Below are 22,011 nucleotides of genomic sequence, written 5' to 3'. Positions count from 1 at the left end.
TCCTCTATCCCATCATTAGAGACAGGTGCTTTAAGTAGGTCACAAAAATTTATCTTTTGAAAAATCCTGAACTTTCTGGATGAGCATGACAATGAAGCAGTTCTATCTTTACATCCAGCACATGAACCATCTTACAATTCCAGGAGCGCACGGCCAGCCAGTGACAAGCTGCCATGATGTACATACTGCCCTTCTGAAACACAGCACAGCACGTATCCTCAGCAAAGGCATACTGCTCACTGTTCCATGCATCCTGGCTGGCAGGGAACTCACACATGCCCAAGACTGGCAGGCCACTTTCATGATGGATAATGTTATATATTCATATATATGCACATGCATTCGCACATCTGTCAAACGCAGGGTTCACAAAGCACAACGGTGTAAAGCTACCCACTCAAGCATCACGGGTTGGTTTCTCTCAAAGTCAAATACAAAACTTCTTAATGCTAATGAGAGCTGAATATGGGTCCCGTCCTACCAATCTTTGGTTTATTGCTAGTTCTAGGGGAAAGTCCTCATGCTTCTTTCTTTGATTCCCACCTCTGTTGCCCTATCATGGCTGCAGAGCACAGGACAGGACTTGTTCAGCCAGCCAGAACCTGGAGAAGGGATGTCTCTAATGTGGAAGCCAACATAATACAAATTATTTTCTTGATTCACAAATAATTTTGACTGCTTCATTACCATTATGAATCGTATCTCTAAATTCATTTATTCTAAACCTAATCTCTTATTTTCAGCATATTACGGAAAGAATTATTATTTCTAATTAGTCCCTATGTTACCAATCAGAGAAATATTAGACAGCCACTAAGGTTGAGGTGCTCTAAATATCACATATAAAACATGGTGGGGGGGAAAAAAGGATAAACGGGTAGCACAGATGGGTCTTTACACTTCCACTGTCAATGCTGTACTTTATATTTGTATGATGACCCAGCAGCATATCATTATGGAAATATCATTTTAAAAATTAAGTGAGAATAATAAACATTTTTAAATGTTTTACTATGAGAGTGGAAACATGAGTCTCGATATCTGCAAGATGGTTCAAACATTTCATAGAGAGGCCTAATAGTAGTTCTTTTAGAATCAGGATGGTAGAAGAACATAAGTGGGATAAAATGATGGAGAAGTGAAATGTCCTTGCGTAGAGTATCTGATACACAAAATACTGTTGTTTTTCTAATCGTGAGAGAGGCCTTCCTCAGCTATGCCCAAAAAGCTTATCTGTTCTTCCAGCTGTTTTGAGTGGCTCTGGTAAAAGACAGTGCCTTTTTCTACAAATCATACCTCTCCTTACAAAGAAGTAATAGCCCATTATTGAATTCTAGTCGTGTTATAGTAATTTTTCCCCATCCTAAAATGCTGTGGTTTTATCAATATGTAGTAAGACTTGCTCATAAAAGAAGAAATCCCTACAAAATACATTCTTCCAAACTTTTAACAGATTACCAAGAAATAGTGATCATACCCTACTACAATCTGCTCCTTCATACAACCATTTCCAAGTTTATGAACTGCCTTCACTAGTGTCATCTGAGAATTATTTTAAAGATATTTAAAATTGATTTTAAATTTATTTTTTAAATTCCCAACTTCTTTCCTGTATCTCTACTTCCTTATTGTTGTTATTGATCACCAATGGTGGTTTTTAACTCTGTAAATCTCTCTAGTGTACAGGAACGAATATTTGCCATACTACATTATCATGTAGGTTCATCAAGCTCAGTACCACTGGGGGCAATTGCCAGGGCTGGTTACTTCAAAGGGTGACAGAACATGCTATAACTAACATAGCTCTCTTCTTATTGTGCTCCTCTGCTTGAAGGAACTGTACTCCTGCCTTCTCTATGCATCAGTATTTCAATAAAACAAAAAAGCTGAACTTAAGATATCAAATGATCATTTCTGTTATAAGCTCTAATACATGAAGCTCCAAGACTAGATATCCACCATCTGCAGTTCCTGCAACTCCACCCTTTAAAATGGAGCACGATACTTGGTCTCTGCCGCACACTCATGTTCCTTCATACCAAAAAAATCTACTGCACAAAGTCCCAGACAAATTGACACTGTACACTTGGACACGGAATTCAGGCTTCTCACCCCACCAGTGAAGCACTCCATGCAAACATTTCTCTCCTGCAAATAAGTCAGTGAAAATAAAGAGAAAGAAGGAAACATTGGTATCTTACCCTCTACGCTAACCCGAAGTCAACTGGTTCAGGAGAAGGATACAATTTTATTTTTTTTTCCTTTTTATGCCAGACCTACCAAAACCTCTATCGATAATACAGCAGCTTCAGAGGCAGCTATGAATCTATGTATTTAACAAGACATCTAGCAATGAAGTCTTTAATTCTTGCATTTTAGCATCTTCACTGTTATCTAACACTATTTTGAGATTAATATGCTACTAGTAGCAACTGCTCAGTTATAACACATTTGCATTTCTGATAGCACTGACTCATTTCTTCTCTAATTACTGCTGCAGAACCACGCTGGTTACCACTCCTTTTACCCAAGCGTAGTTTGAAGATTGCAAAATAAAAACACAGAGCAAGGAGTACAGAATAATGACTTCTCTAAGTCTTCACTGACCTATATGTGGACAAAAGGAACTATGAGTTTAGTTGAACAATCAAATCCATAGTTCATATTTGTCTGTAGACATGAAAATTCTGAACAATTTAACAGCAATGACTAATTAGCAGTCAAAAGTTCAGACAAGAGCATGCAATGCTTGCAAGTACAGATTTAAAAGCTATTAATACATTTTTCATCCTAGTAAATAAGAACCTGTCATAAGTCATTACAAATTTATAGATGTCTCTTCACACACATGATCTACAAACCATCTCACAGCAAAATGAGGTATTTCAGGCAAATGCAAACCTAAATTACATTTTTATGTAGCCTAAGAAAATATCACTTTAGGGCTCAGCTGAAGCTCAATAAATCCCATAATGACACATACAAAAATTAAAAATTTCTAAGTCTTGATGATCTATAATGGAACAGTGAATCAGGTAATGGATTCTTGTTCTGGTAAGCACATTTTCTCTGGTCAGTTCTTAACCAGACAGTAGACAGACATATGGTCAGATACGTTCCCCTTTTCTCAGGCCGTTGAATCACACTTTCCAATTACACTGTCCAAAATGTGGAGCAAGGTTTACAACCCCTAATACATCTCCCTTCACATCCACCGTCCTTTCTTATATCAGGCAAAGAATAAAGCAAGTCAGAGAGCAAAAGTTTCTCTGCCTTCACCAGGAGCACTGCCCTAACACTTCCTGAATTCCAGCAAGTGTATTTTCCTGCACCCATTTCTCCAAGCAGCCACCATGGTTGTTTATCAAGCCTGAATGCTGGTTTTTTGCTTTTCTGTGAAGTTCAGCAAGCTGTGGTGCAACAAAAGCATGAATTGGTACCTCCAGGTCAGTTTGAAGAGGAGAAAAGGTTTAACCCAGCAACAATGCTGGCAGATTTCTAAAAGAATTTGGTGACATCAAATGTGTTTCAGCATATTTATGTCCAAATCTAAGACTACATTCAGACTGCCAACATGACTTTAGAGTGAATGCCAACAATATATAATCAAAGATCTTTTTAAGCCATTAAAATTAGCGAAGTTATTTCCTATAGAGCATCTTACCTATTTAAAGGCCAAAGTTGGAGGCTCTAATAGCCTCTGACACTACTTTATCTTATTTCATTAAAAGATTATAGAATAAAAGATCCACCACTACATTGAAAAACATTGCAGTCTTTTTAAGTTAGTCTGTTGTGTGGGTTTTTTTAAAGAGTATTCAAAATTACATCAAACCAGATTATGTAAAGTAGAAGTAACACAGATCCTTAATCTGAGAGAACTTCGATGCAGGAATTTTGTTGTTGTTGTCGTTGCAGAGCTAGGGAAAAAAAAATATCAGTTTTAACTACATATTTCAGATATCTCCCTAACACGTCATCAGTTAAACTGAGCAATACAGACACTTGGGATAATTAAAGAATCATAGAATCATTTAGGTTGGAAAAGATCTTTAAGATCACAGAGTCCAACCATTAACCTAGCACTACCAAGTCCACCACTAAACCATGTCCCTAAGCACCACATCTACATGTAAATACCTCCAGCATGGTGACTCAACCACTTCCCTGGACAGCTTGTTCCAATGATTGACAACCCTTTCGGTGAAGAAATTTTTCCTAATACCCAATCTAAACCTCCCCTGGTGCAACTTGAGGCCATTTCCTCTTGTCCTATTGCTTGTTACTTGGGAGAAGAGACCAACACCCACCTGGCTACAACATCCTTTCAGGGAGTTGTAGAGATCGTGAACTTGATCAAGTTGTTACCATTATGACCGAAAATAAATGCCTCAAAGTGTTTGCAATCTAAATAAACAAGACAGACAAAATACCACAGCAAAGAGATCAGAACAGGGGATGGCGAGCACCACGCTGGTTCCACAATCATTGGTTTGCTGTAATGCATCACACAGCAAAAAGCCTTGAAGATCTGAGAACCAAGATCATCCATGTTTTCCCTAAAAACTGTTTTATGCCACACTACGCAAAGAATGCAGGTAAACCGAGCAAGTCATTACTACTATATGATCCGATGATACAATTTCAGAATTAAAGTCCGCAAAAATTACTGGTGAACAAATAATCTTTACTATGGCTAATCTTGGCAGTTGAAGAGCTAGAAAAGACATATTCTGAATTTGGACAAGAACAGCAACTGTAGACAAGAGGAGGGAATAACCTTCCTATACAGTCTCTTCAGATGGTGAAAGTTTTCACAGGTTAACAAAATGCTAATGTATAATAAAAGTGATCTGATCCTTCAAATATTTATCTTTGCCAAAAAGAAAACTCTCCTGAACTAAAATAAGTTGTACAACTAACCCCAGTGACAGAGAAGTGTTTATTTGTTAGCCCCACAAGTAGCAAGCATCATCAATTCATTCCTGAGAAGTATTTAATTCAGATTCTATGCCTGGAGAAAGGAAGCAAGATGAAAAATCTGTACAGCAAGAGGTGATGACAGCAAGGAAGCAATTATGCAGAAATTGGAGTTGGAGTCTGGCTATCCGAAGCAAGAGAGGACTCAAGAGCGATGTACCCAGTTCTTCCATTTGGTTACAATTTCAAGCATCTGTCAGAATGTCATAAGAATAAGAAACACCACTACCATTTTCAAATAATGTCATCCTTAACCTGATAGAGTCTTAACAGGGGATACCAGAAGGATACCAGAACTTAAACATACGTTTTATAGAAAAGAATAAAAAGTTCCGTGGAATGAAAAAAATGTAGTTACATTCAAAGCATTAAAAAAGACACCTTTGCCTTGATGGATTTTGTAAAGCGTTTGAATTCTCAAGATCAGAATCCTTCTTCCAACTCAGACTGCTTGATACTTTCCACCTGTTCATCTAAATATTAAATTAATACTTCCATACCCACAGCATCTGAGTGTACTGAATTACTGATTTCAGGTGGACAACTGATTTAGAGTAAAGATCCCTGCTGGTAAGGGAGACTACCTGGGACCACAATTACCATCACATTCGTGTCTGCCAAGTCAGGCTTGAATTTAGAGATACTGTTGCTATGAAACATTCACAGTAAAGATGTCCATATGAAGTAATGTCTTTTCTTTAATTATACTTGGCTTTCTCTAGGCCCTGGTTACCAGTCCAGCCAAACACATCAGAATCCCACACAAGTGCAGAAAAGGGAGAAAAGCACATCTCTAGTGAAGCCACAACAGTAAAACTCTACAGATTTGTCCCTACAGAACCAAAAACTTAGATGCCAATCTCTTATTAACATCAAAGGGTACTTCTAACCACTTCTCTTAAAAAATAAATATCAATCTGAGACTGCCTTAGCTAGAATACAATGACTTTCAGAAAGTAAATTAACTAGAAGGAAAAAGATGTTATTCTTCCTGATCCTGCCACGCAAGTCCAAACTAAGATTTTAACCATTAGTACTCGACATAAGAATACCTTGAGAAAGAGAGCAACTCATCGTATGTTTTACAGGCTAATAGTTGTACTACCACACATACCTATTTGCTTTCAGCTAGTATGTAGCAGACAATTGTCCTTCCTTTAGGTTACATCCCTTTTTATTTTTTCTTCACACCTCGAAAAGCATCTAACTATTCATTGGTGAAACTCAGCATGACCAGGAAAGGGTAGATAATGCATATATTTTCTGCAATGCCACCGTGAGTCATTTTACCACCTATCTTACTACTAACTTGAAAGTAACAGGTGTCTTTTCTAAATGTCTGCTCCTCCCAAAGGAAAAACTGAAGTCATCAGAATATAACGATTACACTTGCATTAGCAGTTCAAATCAGCTTTTATTGCTTTTTATCCTCTTCATCTTAAGCACTGTATATGCAGATTATACACGTTACTGCAGACATAAACTTGTACTCCTGAAAAATATGTATTTCTAACCCACACTGAGACGTGAGCTAGAACTTTGCTTGCAGTCATATCGACTGATGCAGCTCTTGCAAAAATGATGACACCAGAGGGTGAGATTTTCCAAAGCACCAGAGAATTCAATACAGGAAAAAAAAAAAAAAAGTCACTGAAAAAAGTTAATGGATTTTGTTAATTTTCCCTTTGCCTGTATTTCTACCCAGCTTCCCTTTTGGTTTTTCAGGGCTTTTTATGGAACCAAGCTGCTGGCAATAATGAGAAATCTATAAAATACAGAGAGCTCTCAGTGTATAAAAAAGAAACACTTTTATAAAATGCTAATGGATATTCTCGTGTGCCGTAGTGATATTTTAATGTTATTTCACTCTATAATGCTGGTGGCACAACACATCAGATTATTTACTGGCACTTCAAGAAACCTTTAAGCCCTTTTAAGCTATCAGTATAACTTCCTTTCTATATTCTTTGGGGGAGGAAAAAAAAAAAGGTAGTCATCTTTCAAATAGCACCGAAATAGAATCCATCAGGTTTCTAATTCCAGCTGTCAGGGAAGAGTAAACAGCCCAGTTTACATGCTAACATTTGAGTGGATAGCGGGCAAAGAGTCTATCCTGGCCAACTAAGCCTTTTCTCCAGCCGATCCCAGATGTCCAATTCAGTGCAGCACTGGAATATCGAAGCCCAGCTGTTCTCCATCGGCACTGGTCCCTGCCCTGCTCCCACCAGCCAGAGTGCCAAGGGGCACTCCTGGGACTTGCGAGCAGACAAACAGTTGATGTGTGCATCGAGCAAAGCTTCAATACAACACAAGCAATCTTCTCCAGATCTTACTTTCCAGGAAGAAAAACCACCTCATTCTACATTCAGGTCAACGTCATAAGCAAACAGAGTGGGATTTACATTAGGCAGGTTCTCACCTGGTATAAAGCAACGCACTATTTGCCTAGGTTTGACAAACTGCTCAACAGGAGATCTTCAAGTCTTCAGAACCCAGAGCTTGTTCTAAAAGCACCTAAAAAGTGCCTTACTTTCTAAAACAGTCAGCAGGAACTCTAGCTGAGATGGTCAGCTCCACTTGTAAAGAAGATTACAGCCCAACAAAACAAAAAAAATCTGGCATTGATTATAGCTGCCATTCCCTTTTTAAAAGCTGGTCTTGTTTAGCAGCTCAACTACACAGTAAGTGCAAACAGCTGTGAATAAAGCAGCACATAATGTAAACAGCTTAAAATGGTCAAAGGGGAGCTTACCAACAGATTAGCCTGATGGTGCCTACAGGTGCCTTTATTTGGACCTCTAAACCCTACACACTAAGTGACTCCAATTTTGTTACTTCTTGTTTAGTAGAAACAAAGCACAAAACATTCACTTTTTCCTGTATTTTCTACAATCCTGTGCCTCTGCTTGCTTATAGGATTTGAGGTTCTCATGGTTGGTTGCACCGCTCCTGATGCAATTAGGAAAATAAACAAAAAGGGAAGCAGGAGATAATTTCATTCATCCTAGCATTCTGCGAGCAGTCTAACCATATTCAGCAACTCTTCCTGGCAGCCTCTCCTTTATTGATCACAACAAGCTTTCGTAGCCTGGAAATTAAAAAGGGACATGATCAGAAACCCTATACTGATCAGCTGGTGATGAGAAATCTGAATGAAGAAAACAAAATGCAGTTCCATTAGCACACCAGCATTAACAGAGTAAGCTGTGAAAATTTCAGTGCTCATTTGCAGTGTAAATTGGGGACTGTGTCACAACTGACGAATTGACATTTTCACTCCACGGCAAGACTTCAGCAGAACTGCCGTAAGCGTAGTCTGCTGTTCAGGAAGTTACAGAAGGTACAAACGAGTGATGGAAAGCTGTATACCTGGGAATTTGTTTTAACACAACTTTTTGCTGGTTTTGAGGAAAAGGAAGATTAAAAGGTCAGAACGCACAAGCACATCAAACTGCAAAAACAGAACGTCTTTCTCCTTGCTTTGCAAGGTCCAACAACAAACAGACACCACACCAAAATTAAACCGTTAGTGCTGCCTAGAAGGAAGCTTATCAATGAAATTAAAAAGGCTATTTTGACAAAAACAGTTTGTAATGAAATCACAGCAATGTTGAAAAACATTCCAGGTGGTCAGAAAAAATATTGCAGAATATAAACATAGTTGGAAACTCGGTGTTACAAGAAAATGCAGCACCGGGCGGTGCTCTGAATCAATATTAAAAGATTAGTGTAAAAAAGATTAGTTCAAAAAAGATAAGAAAAGTGATATGAAATGTCACTGATGCCACCACCTTCCCTAAAGAAACAGCATCCCTTTATACTATCCATTCCCAAGTTTCTTGTCCAGAATTCAGAACTTAGCAGGTCAACAAAAGTTCCCTTGTACATTCACGTTACTAAGAGACTACATCACACTAAGCTTTTCTGATATAGCTAATAATTTAAAATAACAATATCATCAGAAATATGAGATCCTTTCTGTTATGAATATGGCTCACAGAACCCACAAGTGCTTGCAATTTACCATATACCTGCACGTCAGATACCTACGTATCAAAAAGGGGCTGGTAGAAAAGCACTTCTCCGTTTAATTAAAGCTGTGTATCATCCCATAAACTTTCACTTCTTCAATTTCAGAGCCACCCTTAGCATTGTTGAGTGTTCTGGCACATGCAGGAAAAAAAAAGTGGTCCTTTCCCTCTCTTAGTCTCAGTTGTTTTGGTCAGTGAGGCTCAATTTCTTTTCTCTGATTTGCTCGTTCGATTTAATTCAATTTTTCTGATATACAAGCCCTCAATGTCTCTAACCGAGCTCTTCATCTAATATCATTTCCTTTCAGCTCTTCACCACGGTCCTTCCTCCACCACTGCTCCAAGTTGCCTAGCTCCCAGCAGTCTTATCCTAATTATTACTTCTGACCCTTGTACCGTCCAAGTGTTATTTCCTCAGCATTCGGGTCAGATAAGCCCTCTTTCTCGCTGCCTGAACAAATGCAGGAGAAAATTGAGGGCATAGTGGTAATACAGTCTCTACTCACTGTTCCTGGGAGAAATAATTACAGAGGAAATCTTGTTTAGTCGCTACTGTCCTGGGAGAGAGTATGCTCAGTTCAGATGAAATATTTGGAGAATTTTGTTGCCAAATCCTAACAGGTCTCCCCAGAGCACGAGTGAATCGCTATTTGTCAACAGCCGATAACCGGGTCAAATTCAGACACTTTTTCACAGGAGCAACAAAAGAAGCAAAGGAGAAAAATTAGAATGGAACAAAGACAGACTAAAAAGCTATTTTAGCTCTAACATCGTCTATTAAGAACGGCAGCACAGGGATGGGAAGGTAAGCACGACGCTGATCTAGAGGAAAGATAGAATTCTGAAGATATCTCAGGGGAATTTTTTTTTAAACAAAATAGTTCTTTCCGTTGACGTCTTATCAGATGAGATATACATATTTAACGCAGTCTGAGACTCGATACGACATCACAGTAACACAGCAGGAGTTTTCAGTGGAGCCCTCTGCAGAGTACGAGGTGGAAGGAGCATTTCCACCTCAGTCCCCAGGAACCCCTCAAGCATGTCTCTCGCCACCCCATTTCCACACACCAGGAATCTTAACCACTTCTTCTCTGCATTGCTCTGCAGCTGGCCTTACCAACTGGTTATACGGAGCTTTGCCACACACACGTACTCCTGCTAGAAGCTAGATGGAATCTGGACACACACATCCAGGCTGCTGGTGGAGGATAAGGTCCATGACCCTGCCTTAATAAAACTTCACCTGTTGCTTTGGAAAGGGAACCAAAGAAGATTATTTTGTGTTGAGGAGCCTTGAAAGAAACCGCTCCTCAGAAGCCATACACCGCAATGTCCCCCATGTAGTCAAGTTCATTTAAGTCATAGTCTCAACTGCAGATTTGAATACTGATACGATGGAGAGAATCACATATCAGAATATTTTTCAGGTAAATGTATTTTATATTTTTTACTTTTAGGAGTTTTTCACCAACTCCTTCCTCTGTCACCTCAATGTTTGCACTTCATTCTCTCTTCCTTGCTGCCTCTCTCTTCCCTTTCAAGCACACAAACAGGTATCCCAGAAAACACAGAAACAGAAATCCAAGCGTTTATATCGTGAAAAGCAAATTGGAGTAATGTTTTCAAATGAAATTTTTATGCTCATCCTCGATAGCTCTGTTTCTTCTTTGATGACACAAAGGAAAAAAAAGATAACCGTTCTAACATAAGTACATTATGCATCTTTTCTGAACTAATGGAACAAATTTTTCAACATAATTTGCAACTTTTTATCTTTATGATTATCCGATGTAACATGTAACACATTTGATTATCAGCAATATTTGTCTTTTTATAACATCAAACATATTTTGTATATTTTACTTATCAACACATTATTCTGTTACTTTGTATTTCAAAAATGCCGTGAAATGGTGCCAGAAGGGACAGATTTAGCAGCAGGATTTTATTATTGTTTCAAATCGACAAGCAATGTAATAAGGCCTTTTAAAATACCCTGCCTTCACAACAAAAGCTTGTGTCCAGGCAGTAGGAAAATGTCAGAAAGAAGTATTTCTTACAATGAAATTGCATTTGAAGCTACATAACTAATTGCAAATCTAAAAGTGACAAATCAAGTTCAGATTTCTAGTCCAAAATATTAATCTTTTTTTCAGAATCTTAGCTGCCCGCTATTCACAACTGTTCCCTAAAAGGTAAATATTTATGATTTGTTTCGTTTTGTTTTTTTAAAATAATTCACATTCCTTTGCACTCTTTAGTAACGGTTGCTAGGCTTTTGGACCAAAACCATAACCATATTACTACAGCTAGCTACATGAAGGTAAGTGAAAGACTTTAGTCATGAGAGATCTTCTCAAGAGCTTCAGTTTCCAGTGCATATGAGAAGTTTGGGTTCAAAAATCAAGAGCTGGTGGAAAAAAGTGGGAAAGGACAAAAAGAAATGAGGTGTTCTTCCTTTTTTGATATGTAGACACAGTTATTAGCAACCGTTGGCTATTGGCATCAGTATGGCTGCAAAGTGTGCTCCAGCGCCAAGGTACCAATGGGGCTCTGTGAGCTCACCCCCGGGCAGACACGGCTCTGTTTGAAAGGACGTGCTCTGGCAAACCACAGCCACCACTGCGGTTGCTGGCACCCCCGGCACGCTCACAACCGCTGTTCAAGATACTCCCACCTTCCAGGGGTCTGAGTAAGTGCCCTTTGCACTGTATGTCTACTTGCAGTGCTTGAAAAAGTCATTATAGACTGGCTGGAATAACAGCAGAAATAATACAGCTATTTTAGATGAAGATCCGTAGGAGTCTAGTAGAGGTTTTCACGATACGGTCTCAAATATTACAGTTGACACTACATTTTTTATGTGCTGAGACAGCAGTCATGTGGGAAAACGACCGCTAAGCTCATGGCCTTGGCATGTCTACTTTGTTTTTCCATTTTTCTAGATACAGGTCTCAAGCTTGCAGCAACAAACGTCTCCTTTCCTGCCCTGCTGCCAATGTAAGACTTTCTCAGGCCCTAAAATACAAGTTGTTTGGGGGAAAGCGGGGTGTGCACAGGTTGTGTCTAACGCCTATTTCTGAGTTAAGCTACCTATTGAAGGAAATGATATAGAGGATAAAAAAACATGCCCAGCGCTAGCAACGAGCTCTAAGAATAACAAGAGGTGACATAAAGATTATTTTTCCCTATTCCTCGGCACTATCTCCAGCTTTGTGATTGAGTTACCATTTTTTCTGGCTCCTCTTCTCAACTCTCTTTTTTTCCTTTTCTTTGGACATGAGGTCTTAGAACAGGACTGACTGGATAATGACATTTTCAGGTAGAAAAATAGACTATCTTTTGTGCTTTGCAGCATGCACAGTATCCCTGGGAACAATGCAACAATATTTTTCATAGAAAATTTTTGCGTTCCCATTTCCTCATGTTCCCCATGTTTCCCTTTGACGTTCTAGAAACAAAACCACACGTGAGAACACCTAACTAAGCAAGCCAAACCTATAATCAGCAAGCTCCCTTCCTGAAACAAGTTTGATGCTGTCGCACAGTAGTATCTGCAAAGTGAAAAAAGGAAGGGGGAAAAAAGGGGGGGGGGGGGAAGGAAAAAAAAATCTACAAAGGAACTTTTCTAAATAAAGTCTCGTGAAACTGTTTGACCCTGACCTCTCAACTAAATGCACTTCTTAGGAAAGATCTAGTAGCAGTATGACAGATTACGTTCTATTAAAACTGAGTTCATTGATCTTATAACATGCACTGTAACATTTACTGGATAACATGAAAGATTATAAGAGAATAAAAAAACTCTGTTAAATAAACATCAAGCCATGCCTTCTCTAGTGCCACCTCTGGTTTTGTTAGCTGGCTTTGAAGCTCAACAGATTTACATGTCCCCCTCACCGAGCCTTTCAGCAGCGTGCAGGAGACCCAGAAGTGTAAGAAACTACAGATGGGTCTGGACTGCTGCCAACAGCCACCAAAATACACGGTCAATATTCTTCACTTAAATGTTCATCGCTACTGTGACACAATAGTAACAGGAACTGTAATACAATAACTTATTGCTTAGGGAAATGCTAAAGGCTTTATTTATTATCCCCTCTCCCCAGGAACCAAATACTTGTGGGATGCAAGTGCTACTGTCATTAAAGAAAGGTTTGGGAAACACTATCGATAAATAAACTCTTGGTTCCATTTGAATTTCTTGGATTCTGAGATATCACCAGGAGGAGTGTGGGCTAAATGATAAGGTAAAATTATAGTAATAAAGGGTTTGGAAAGCTAGAGAATCTGCTGCAACACTGGAAAGCTATCATTTTCTCTGAATGTTAGTAATCCTTTTTTCTTCTTTTCAAGTACTTCTTAAGGTATACAGTCTAAAGGACATAATATTTATAAATTTTATTCATATTTATAAAATCACATTTAAAAATTGCTTCTGTAAAGTTGCTATATGAATTTATAAGGTCCTATCTTTGTCCATAGAGAATATCCGTAGTGTTTGGCTGAAACCTATGGCAACTCTCTGGAGATGCTCATAAACCACATTTTTAGCCTCTTGAGAAATTAAAATACCAAGTCACATGATAACCACATGCCTCCGAATTGGAAGGAATGCCTTCATTTTCAAAAGGCTACTCACATATGAAAAGATATTGTTCTGAACACAAAATCACTTGATGGCACATAATCGTGCAAAGAATAAGAGAGCGCACACCCAACTGTCACGCTCGTCACCACGTTCCTGGGAAAGTCACAGTTCCGAGGGCTTTTGATGACAGCTCCACCTGCTGTCACGCTGCAAGCCCTGTGAACCATCGGGAGGATGGCGCACAGCAGCGCGACAACGCCAACCACGCTACCGCTCTCGTGTAAGCGTGCTGTCCTGAGGTCTGAAGAAACACAGCACAAACCTGCAACTGACTGGGAGCTTCCCGTCAGAAAGGGTCTCTGAAGAAAAACAGTTACTCCAAAGCTGAAATATTTTATGGGAGATTTTTTTCCCTAGAGTTTCTCAGGTTGCTATCACAAAACCTGAAATAAACATTTACAGTTGCCTAGTCTGACCTGATTCTGACTACTCTGGTTTGCAGAAATGACCTGAAATATTAATTTTTCAATGTATTTCCTATTGGGTTATCTTGCCTCTTGGGGACAGCGGAGCTGAGGCCTGGATGCCTCTGCAGATCCCCCTCTCTCCTCCAAGCAGGACTCACGCCTGTTTTGGTAGAATCAGGTCAATAAATCAAATCAGGAAACATCTTGATTTAGAAAAGTCTTAGTTTTACTTGGAAACAAAATGGTGAAACAAAATGGCCCACTGCTTTAAAATAATTTTTGAATCACATAATTCCTTGAACACTTTTCATACGTTGACTTTTATCCTTATTGGGAACTGAAACAAATATTAAGCACTTCCTCCAGGACCATGGAGACTTACTTATGACATGAAGCTTGGTGCTGTCCAAAGAGGATAATGTAAGACTGATCGTAAAGCTATCCTTTCAAGGTTCTTGCTTTTCTTTGTTATAATCTGTTAAAATTACACCTCTTAATACTTGTTATTACCTTGTGGACCTGCTGCTATAAAATCACTGAGTTTGTTACTAAACTCAGGGAGGTAAGAGTTTCGCTCTGTTTGCACTAAACCTGTGCTTCAGTTACTCTGGGTGTGGAAAAATATTACACATAGACACAATATTTATACATATATATAGACATGTACATACTCAAACACGCAAAAACCACAGTACTCATGCACTTCTACATAAAGAAAGAGCAAAGGTAAATACATCACTTGAACACAATTTGCATATAAATATCACTTAGAGGTAATTATTGTAACAACGCTGCAATTCCTTATCCATTACTCTCACAATGTAGGTCTTAAATTTTTTCTCATTTGATTTCTTCAAATTTCCAGCCACCTTTGTGGATGCCCTTTCTATGATCTGTGAGCTACGCTACGTCTTTGAACTGTATACCATGTGCGCTCTGTTGCAAGGGAAGCCAAAGGGAAGATGCTGAAAGATCAAACGCTGCTGCTGTTCACACCCGCTCAGAGGGACAGTGGCTCTCAAATGCAGAAGGGATCCAGAAAACTCCCTGGGCTTGTAAGCACGGATAAATCACTCTGCAGCTTTGGACTTCTCTGAATGCAACAGAAGCCTCAAAGAAAGCTTTTGAACGTAAATCTGACTGTCAATACAACACTCATAACTGATTAAATTAAGCTGAACTGAATCTTTACCATGTTCTCATCTTTTTTTCAGAATTTAGAAAAAGCAACAATATAGAACGGGATTATACAGACCTGAAATTCCATACATCTCACTCAAGGTTTAATGCATGTGTGCTTTAAATTCTGGCCTATTTAACACATGATTACACAGTTGACCAAATTCCCCTAAGAAAATGTTTCCACAACCTCTTCTTGTCACCTTGCAGAAATATACAGCAACATTTTTCTTCTACAGAAGAATCATTTTCTCAGCTAGGAATCCTTACAGACAGCTATAATTTCTGCCCCTGCAGCTAAAACGTAACTCTCTACTTTAAACGAGAAGATTTGGAAGATTTACCATTAACAAATATATGCACACACTGGAAATCAAAAGACTTTCAGCTGATTTACTATAAAAAGATAAGAAGCTGTGTCCTACCTATGGTGGTAATAACAGTGCCAGCAAAGAAGAAGGAACTTCCCAAGTCCCAGTGACTGATCTGAGTAGATGTGTTTCCTAAAGGTATGATTCCTGCATTTATTGCTGCCACTACTTGCTGCAAGTTTAAAAAGATTTTCGTCAATAGTCATGAAACAATGATATTAACATACATTACACAGTAAATTGATTAATTCACTTGTTTAATCCAAGCAATAAACCAGAAAAAGATCAGTGTTGCTCTGCTCGAGTTTTATCGTTCAGTCAGGCTACAATTTAATCTTCAGCAGACACCCCGAGCACTTCAGCATGCAGCAGAGCTGTAAACTCCAGACTATTAAGGGGACAGTAACAGCATCACGTTAGCTGGATGGCAAACATAATTATTTTTACTGTTGCAACTATTTGGTGAAGAAAAATATGCATTAGACAAAGATTTACAATGAGAATTTCCCCAAATATTCCTCTATTGAGTTAGGCAAGGAAATGTACTTCTTAAAACACAGTCATTTTGAAACGCCAAGAAAAAAAATGCCCATGCATTATTTTGGATCAAATGAACTCCAATTAATTAAAACACTTTTGTAGAACAGATAATTCAATAATTAAAGATTATCAATTACACATCTGGTTATAAAACTTTCACTGTATTAACAAAAAATTCAGAGTCAAATATCAAACGTGTATCTCTCAGTTTATCCAACTATACACTTCATAAATGTCGTTCTTGAAAAATTTGGTTCCAGCAGCTAAAATGAACAAGCTTGCCACTAGTGACATTTTCATCGTCTCGAGAAATATGAAACATTTCCTATTTCAGCAGTCACCTACTGTAAATGCTTATCACAAAAAGTACTCCTGTTTAGTTATATCTCTACTACAGATATAAACCAGTGTTTGAGTTAAACAGTACACATCAAGAAAAAGTACTTTTAAACTTGCAATAAATATTTCAAGGAATTTAAGTTATCATTTCATTCTGAAACTTTAAAACAGGTCTTATTTCATAATCACGATCCTCATAATAATAATTGGTGTTTAACAAAAGAACAACAAAGGAAGCAATACTGCAAAGCTAAAATTAACATTTTTAACTAACTAATAGTTTCTGCTTGGCCAGTTGTCCAACAATGATTGTGCACATAAAGATATTCAGCAACAGGGCAGACCAGAATGGGTTTCCGTGTGGGCAGTCTGTTGCAGAGGAACAGTGTTGTGCAGTAGCAGTATTTTTTTCAGTCCCAAAATACATTGATAATTTGCAAATGAAAACATTTTTATTTTGAAAGAATGCCCATGGAAGTCAGTTGATCTGGACAAAAACGACAAAATACCAACGCTGGATTAACCAGGCCATCGATTTTTCATGATGGGATCTCAACTTAAATCCACCGTGTCCAGTTTGCCATTTTCAAAGCTCAGATGCACAAAGTAGCCATTTTAAAGTCCACGGCTGCACCTCCGCAGCCACAGGGATCTTGCTGGCACACCTAAGCCATTTTCAGCATCCAGGGCTGTCAACAGAAAGCCAGCTGGGGTATCTTTACATAGACTTACACCCTTTTATCTTCTATACCTTCAACTGGTTTAACTTTTTTTTTTTTTAAACACCAGAAAGGCAGACATCAAAGATGTGGAATTTTCAATCCTACTGAGGAAAAAGCAAGCACGGGCCAAAAGGAAGAGGAAGAGAGTTTAATTTTCCTTTGGCTTGGAAGAATAGAAGCTTCTTCTACGGTTGTACATCACATACAACTTGGCAACAGTAAATACAGCGGCACTGACACTGGCAGGTATTTACATTACTGTTGGAAGGCACACGTCAGATTAAGCAGCATGTAAAAACCATCCCTTGTATTGATTTTATCATTTAGGCAATACAGACATTCCTTTAACTTATAAACCCCAGTGCGCTGCACTACAAAGCCTACCGAATACATTCTGAGTACCGTTTCATTTCAGTGGACTAAGAACTTTCATCACAAGTCCCTGTACCTGCAAATGGGAACATGCTCTCCAGTGAGGATGTCACATGGTAAAGCACTGGATCGATATAGTTTTATGGGACCGTTCATGTTTTATTACAGTTTATTGTACTGGATGAATGCGGTACCCAGAGCGACGGACCTGTTTAGGCAGTCTAGCAAGACTGAATTTTATACAGACCCAGATGTAAAATGTTTTCAGACATTTGCATCATCACTACGTATTTTTGAAACCATACTACCTCAACGTCTTTTATAGGAAAGGTGTGCCAATCTAAACTGCTCAAAAATCCATTACAGCTATGCATTTCCTAACTGCACCATACTGTACCTACAGACTTCCAGGAAAGATGATACAACTTAACCCAAAACTACTCTGTTGGGCCAGACTTCACAAAACACAACAGATGGCTACAAAAAACAATTAGCCGCTATTATTACATCTCTGATTTTAGCCAACTGTTAATTGGGAAAAAAATCAGGGCAAGCGATGCTTTCTTTTCCTACATGCCCCCAGCTTCTGACTAAGCACGGTTTCGGGCACTTTCTGAGTGGGAGGCTGCATCTGCATCATGGTGTTCAGATTGGTTTGGGTGGATCAATTCACCATGAATTTATCTAACTTCTTTGGGAGCTCGCTCGTATTTTGGGAGCCAAGTCATTCTGTGGCAGTAAGTTCTGCAATTTACTTGTGGATCATTTATAAAGCATTTCCCTGGTGAGATTTTTATGTGCTTCAAAGTAATTTTATAAGTTCTTATGTTATGAGAAACACTTGAATAGCAATTTCTTATTTGTCTCCTTCTAGAAATTAATGATCTTATTGACCCATCAGCTGCCTCTATTTTCCAAATTAAAGACTCTTTCTTATTAAATAATATATTTACCCATTTAAATAAATCTGTTGAATACTGTAAATAAATATTTTTTATTGCCAGTATTTCTCATTGACTTTCTTTGTACCTTTACTGATTTACCTCATCGATTGTTTTAAACATAGTTTTAGTCATAAAGGGTCAGATGATCCCTTCTTCATCACCGGGTTATTAAGTTTCCAAACTATTATGCTTCCTCCTGCACTGCTCTCATGCTTGGGAGGAGCCAGCCTTAAATACTGACCAAGCTGCTGCGTTATATTCCGTCAGAGTCTTCTGTAAGAGTCTTCCTTACTAACAAGGATGGCACTTAGGTAAGGTTGCTGGTTTGCTGAGGTCAATACTGCAGATTTTTTGGGAGAGGTAACTGCGTTTTCAGTTCTTTGGATCAGAGGACATCTTTTCTTCTTAGTTTGGTCAGTGCCTACGAGCAGATCCTCATCTAAGACTATTCCCAAGCATAATTTTAAAAGAAAAAAAATATATAGCATAACTACTAACATGTACATTTCAGGGCACTAATTTCAGGGTAGCGTCTTCTTTCTGACTAACATCCACCACAAAAACCTACCTGGAATATTGGATACTAACATTTCCATAGCCCGGAATAAAAACGCAGACTCATGCAGCTGGTTTCCGATAACTTCACTAAGGGCCAGGATCTCACCCTGTGTTCAAATACCACGCTGTTCATTGTCAGGGCTGTTAGATTCAATTTTCTCTGCCACTTTATTCTTGGTTTTCACCTTTTTTTCCTGACTGATGCCTTACTACTAGAGCAAACACAGCCGCTTCATTTGTCACAAGTTTGGCATGTTATTCTTTCCTTCCTTCCTTCCTAACTTCTGACACCTGAGCCCTTCAGCTTATCCTCAGTTATACAATAGCGATAGTGACTCTGTGCATTTTGAATCTCAAAATAGTTAGAATCATGACAACTCTATATGATCTGTACATTTATCATATGTTGCAGCCTGTAAACACTTTGTGTGATCTTAACGTGTGAATTTCTTGACTTTTAAAAAATTACAGTATTAAAGTTTACTAGACTGCTTCAGTGGCAAATTATCTAGTTTTTCTTGGGTTTATTCCATACACAAACTAAATTCTGACTTAAAAACCAGTTGTTTCACTTCAGCACTACAGAACCAGTCGACATTAAAATAGGGATGTCGACAGCTTCAATTCTGAAACTATGTAGATTAATTTACTTCCAGCACATTTGTCTGCCAGTTGTTTCATATGAGATGACGGAGGACTGAGCAGAGGAGGGGTCACCAGCACATGGCACCCAATGGTGCACCTCTGGTTACCGTCAAAGTAATAGGTTTTTCACCATTCGCTCTTCTTTAATTGTCTTTATAATGGTGGAAACGTGGGCTTTTTTGATAGTAGAAAGAACTGAGATAAAATTTTCAAATATCTAAAAATTTTAGGAACTTAATTTCCATTTTTAAAGTTCTGTGGATTCTTAGGCTAGCTCTGTACCATATCTTAGGACAGGCCTGAGTTGTGCCTGAGTACAAGTCCTAACTTGCACTACCTCCAAGCAGATAGACCCGTACTCAGGAATAAACTTTAGGAGAGTATCAGAGAAGAGAGGCAGAGACACTTGAGTCCAGCGTGGCTAGGCCAGGCATGACTTGCCTTGCTTTCAGAAGCAGGACCTGAGCTCCACAGACACATAAGCATTGCATTCAGGCTGCACTTTTTTGCTTGAAAGCAGAACGCTGGGAAAAGGAGAGTGACAATATAAAATCTCATTTTAATTGAATGTCAGCTTTTCATTTCCTATATAATTTAGAAATACTTTCTGGTAAATACATTGCGCAGTTTTGTATTATCGCATCCCTGCGTTCACGCAGTTATCTGTCCGTAGAGGCCACGCTGAGCTACCCTTGCAGATTAAGACACAGAATTTTGCAACTTTTTTCTGTCAAAACAAGAGATAACACGGCCTTTCAAACAGCACAGTCATTTTGTGAAAACAGAAGACAATTCTCCTAGGTCAGGGACTTCAACCTCTGGTCCTCTGACCCTGCAAGGAGTCAATGGAGATGACTGACAAAAGCCAGCCCGTTGGCGGTAGAGCTACATGCAGTGAGAAGGGGTCTGCAGCACCACAGGAGCCACGCAGGGGGTTATCAGCTGCGAAGGCTAGCCTCTCGTTGTCCACCGCTGTCTCACACAGGGATCGGGCAGAAATGAGTATGTGTTGAGCCAGTCGCCCTAACAGTCATCTCCGTGTTCCACACCAGGTTCTTAACACGTGCTTTTCTACCATCCTCCAGTCCCTTCACTTTTATGAAATGATGTAACACAACGCTTCATTACTCTCAGCTTTTCTATCCAAAGATTAAAATAGAAGCACCTTAAATTATGCTTCTGATAAAACATAGACCATGCAGTCTTTCGTCACCCAGCTGGTCAGGAGTTTGCTTGTGCTTCCTGGCAGTCATTTAACAAGCAACGTCAAAAAGTCAGATATGCCTCAAAGTTTCTGGAAACTCATTTCTCAGCCTGGATTTCCTCCTTCGCTGTCCTGCTGCCATTTGACAAGAGCACTCTCTCACTCTCCGGCATAACGATAAATCTCATATGGCCCAGCTACTGCATGAGTCCTGCGTTTTTATTTCAGCTTTGGTTTACAAAAAGAATGGAAATGCTAGTTCTTTGTTCAGAGGCACGCTAGGATGCTTTTAACACTTAGCAAACAACTCTCCAGCCTCCAAAAGCACATGCTTTTGAGCCTTGCTGTTGAAAGAGATTGCAAGGATGTTTGCATTATAATCCTGTGACTCCATGTTTTTCTTTTTAGTTTGTATAACACATGACTGTAATCTGCACTGGAGACTAGTACCCAACACGCCAAAGAATTAAAGAACTCTTTTCACCCTGTGTTCACAATCTACTTGAACTAAAAACATGTAGAAACATATTGAAATACATTTCTATTTCTAAATATGCATTACGAACAGATTATGTATATAAATTTTGTGTGTGTGCATACATATATATGTACACATACATGGTCAGGGAAGAGGGATTTTCTTCGCTTCTTGAGATTAAAGACGAAGAATTATGCAGACAGCTGCTCAGCAAAACTGACTTACTAATGAGTCATATCTGCCACCCTGTCTAAGACAAAAGCTGTCATTCGGATGCAGTCAAGCTAGCTAGGTTCTAGGTCCTATAAACCTGTTCATCTGAAGTAAATGTATCCTTTAAGAGCCCCAACACCAGAGGCAGCAAAAAAAGTTAGAAACCAACCTGCCTGAACAAAGAAGTGACAAGGGCAGTTAGGATGCATTTATTATCCTCCCCAAAATCTGCATTGCTCTTATGCTCATGAAGGATAAGGACTGTGTGCTTAAAAAAATTCCTTTTGGTTTAACCACCATGTAGAAAATAACTGCAGAAAAGGGAGCTGTCCTGTCACTGAAGGGAACCCTCCCAGGCAACAGAAAGTTTGGCA

General features: G+C 38.9%; 1 protein-coding gene across 2 annotated transcripts in view; it reads right to left on the bottom strand.

Annotated features, from left to right (window-relative positions):
* The window catches only part of KCNK2 (potassium two pore domain channel subfamily K member 2), a 111,717-nt gene that overhangs the window by 46,902 nt on the left and 42,804 nt on the right, over window positions 1-22,011 (bottom strand). For both annotated transcript variants that reach the window (XM_054822546.1, XM_054822547.1), the window contains one exon: window positions 15,677-15,794. In XM_054822546.1, the coding sequence (XP_054678521.1) occupies window positions 15,677-15,794 (118 nt within the window). The remainder of the gene's footprint in view (window positions 1-15,676; window positions 15,795-22,011) is intronic.

The sequence above is a fragment of the Grus americana genome, chromosome 3 (assembly GCF_028858705.1).
Source record: "Grus americana isolate bGruAme1 chromosome 3, bGruAme1.mat, whole genome shotgun sequence".
Lineage (NCBI taxonomy): Eukaryota > Metazoa > Chordata > Aves > Gruiformes > Gruidae > Grus > Grus americana.
Note: the sequence above shows the minus strand (reverse complement) of the source record. Positions and strands in the feature narration are given on the sequence as shown.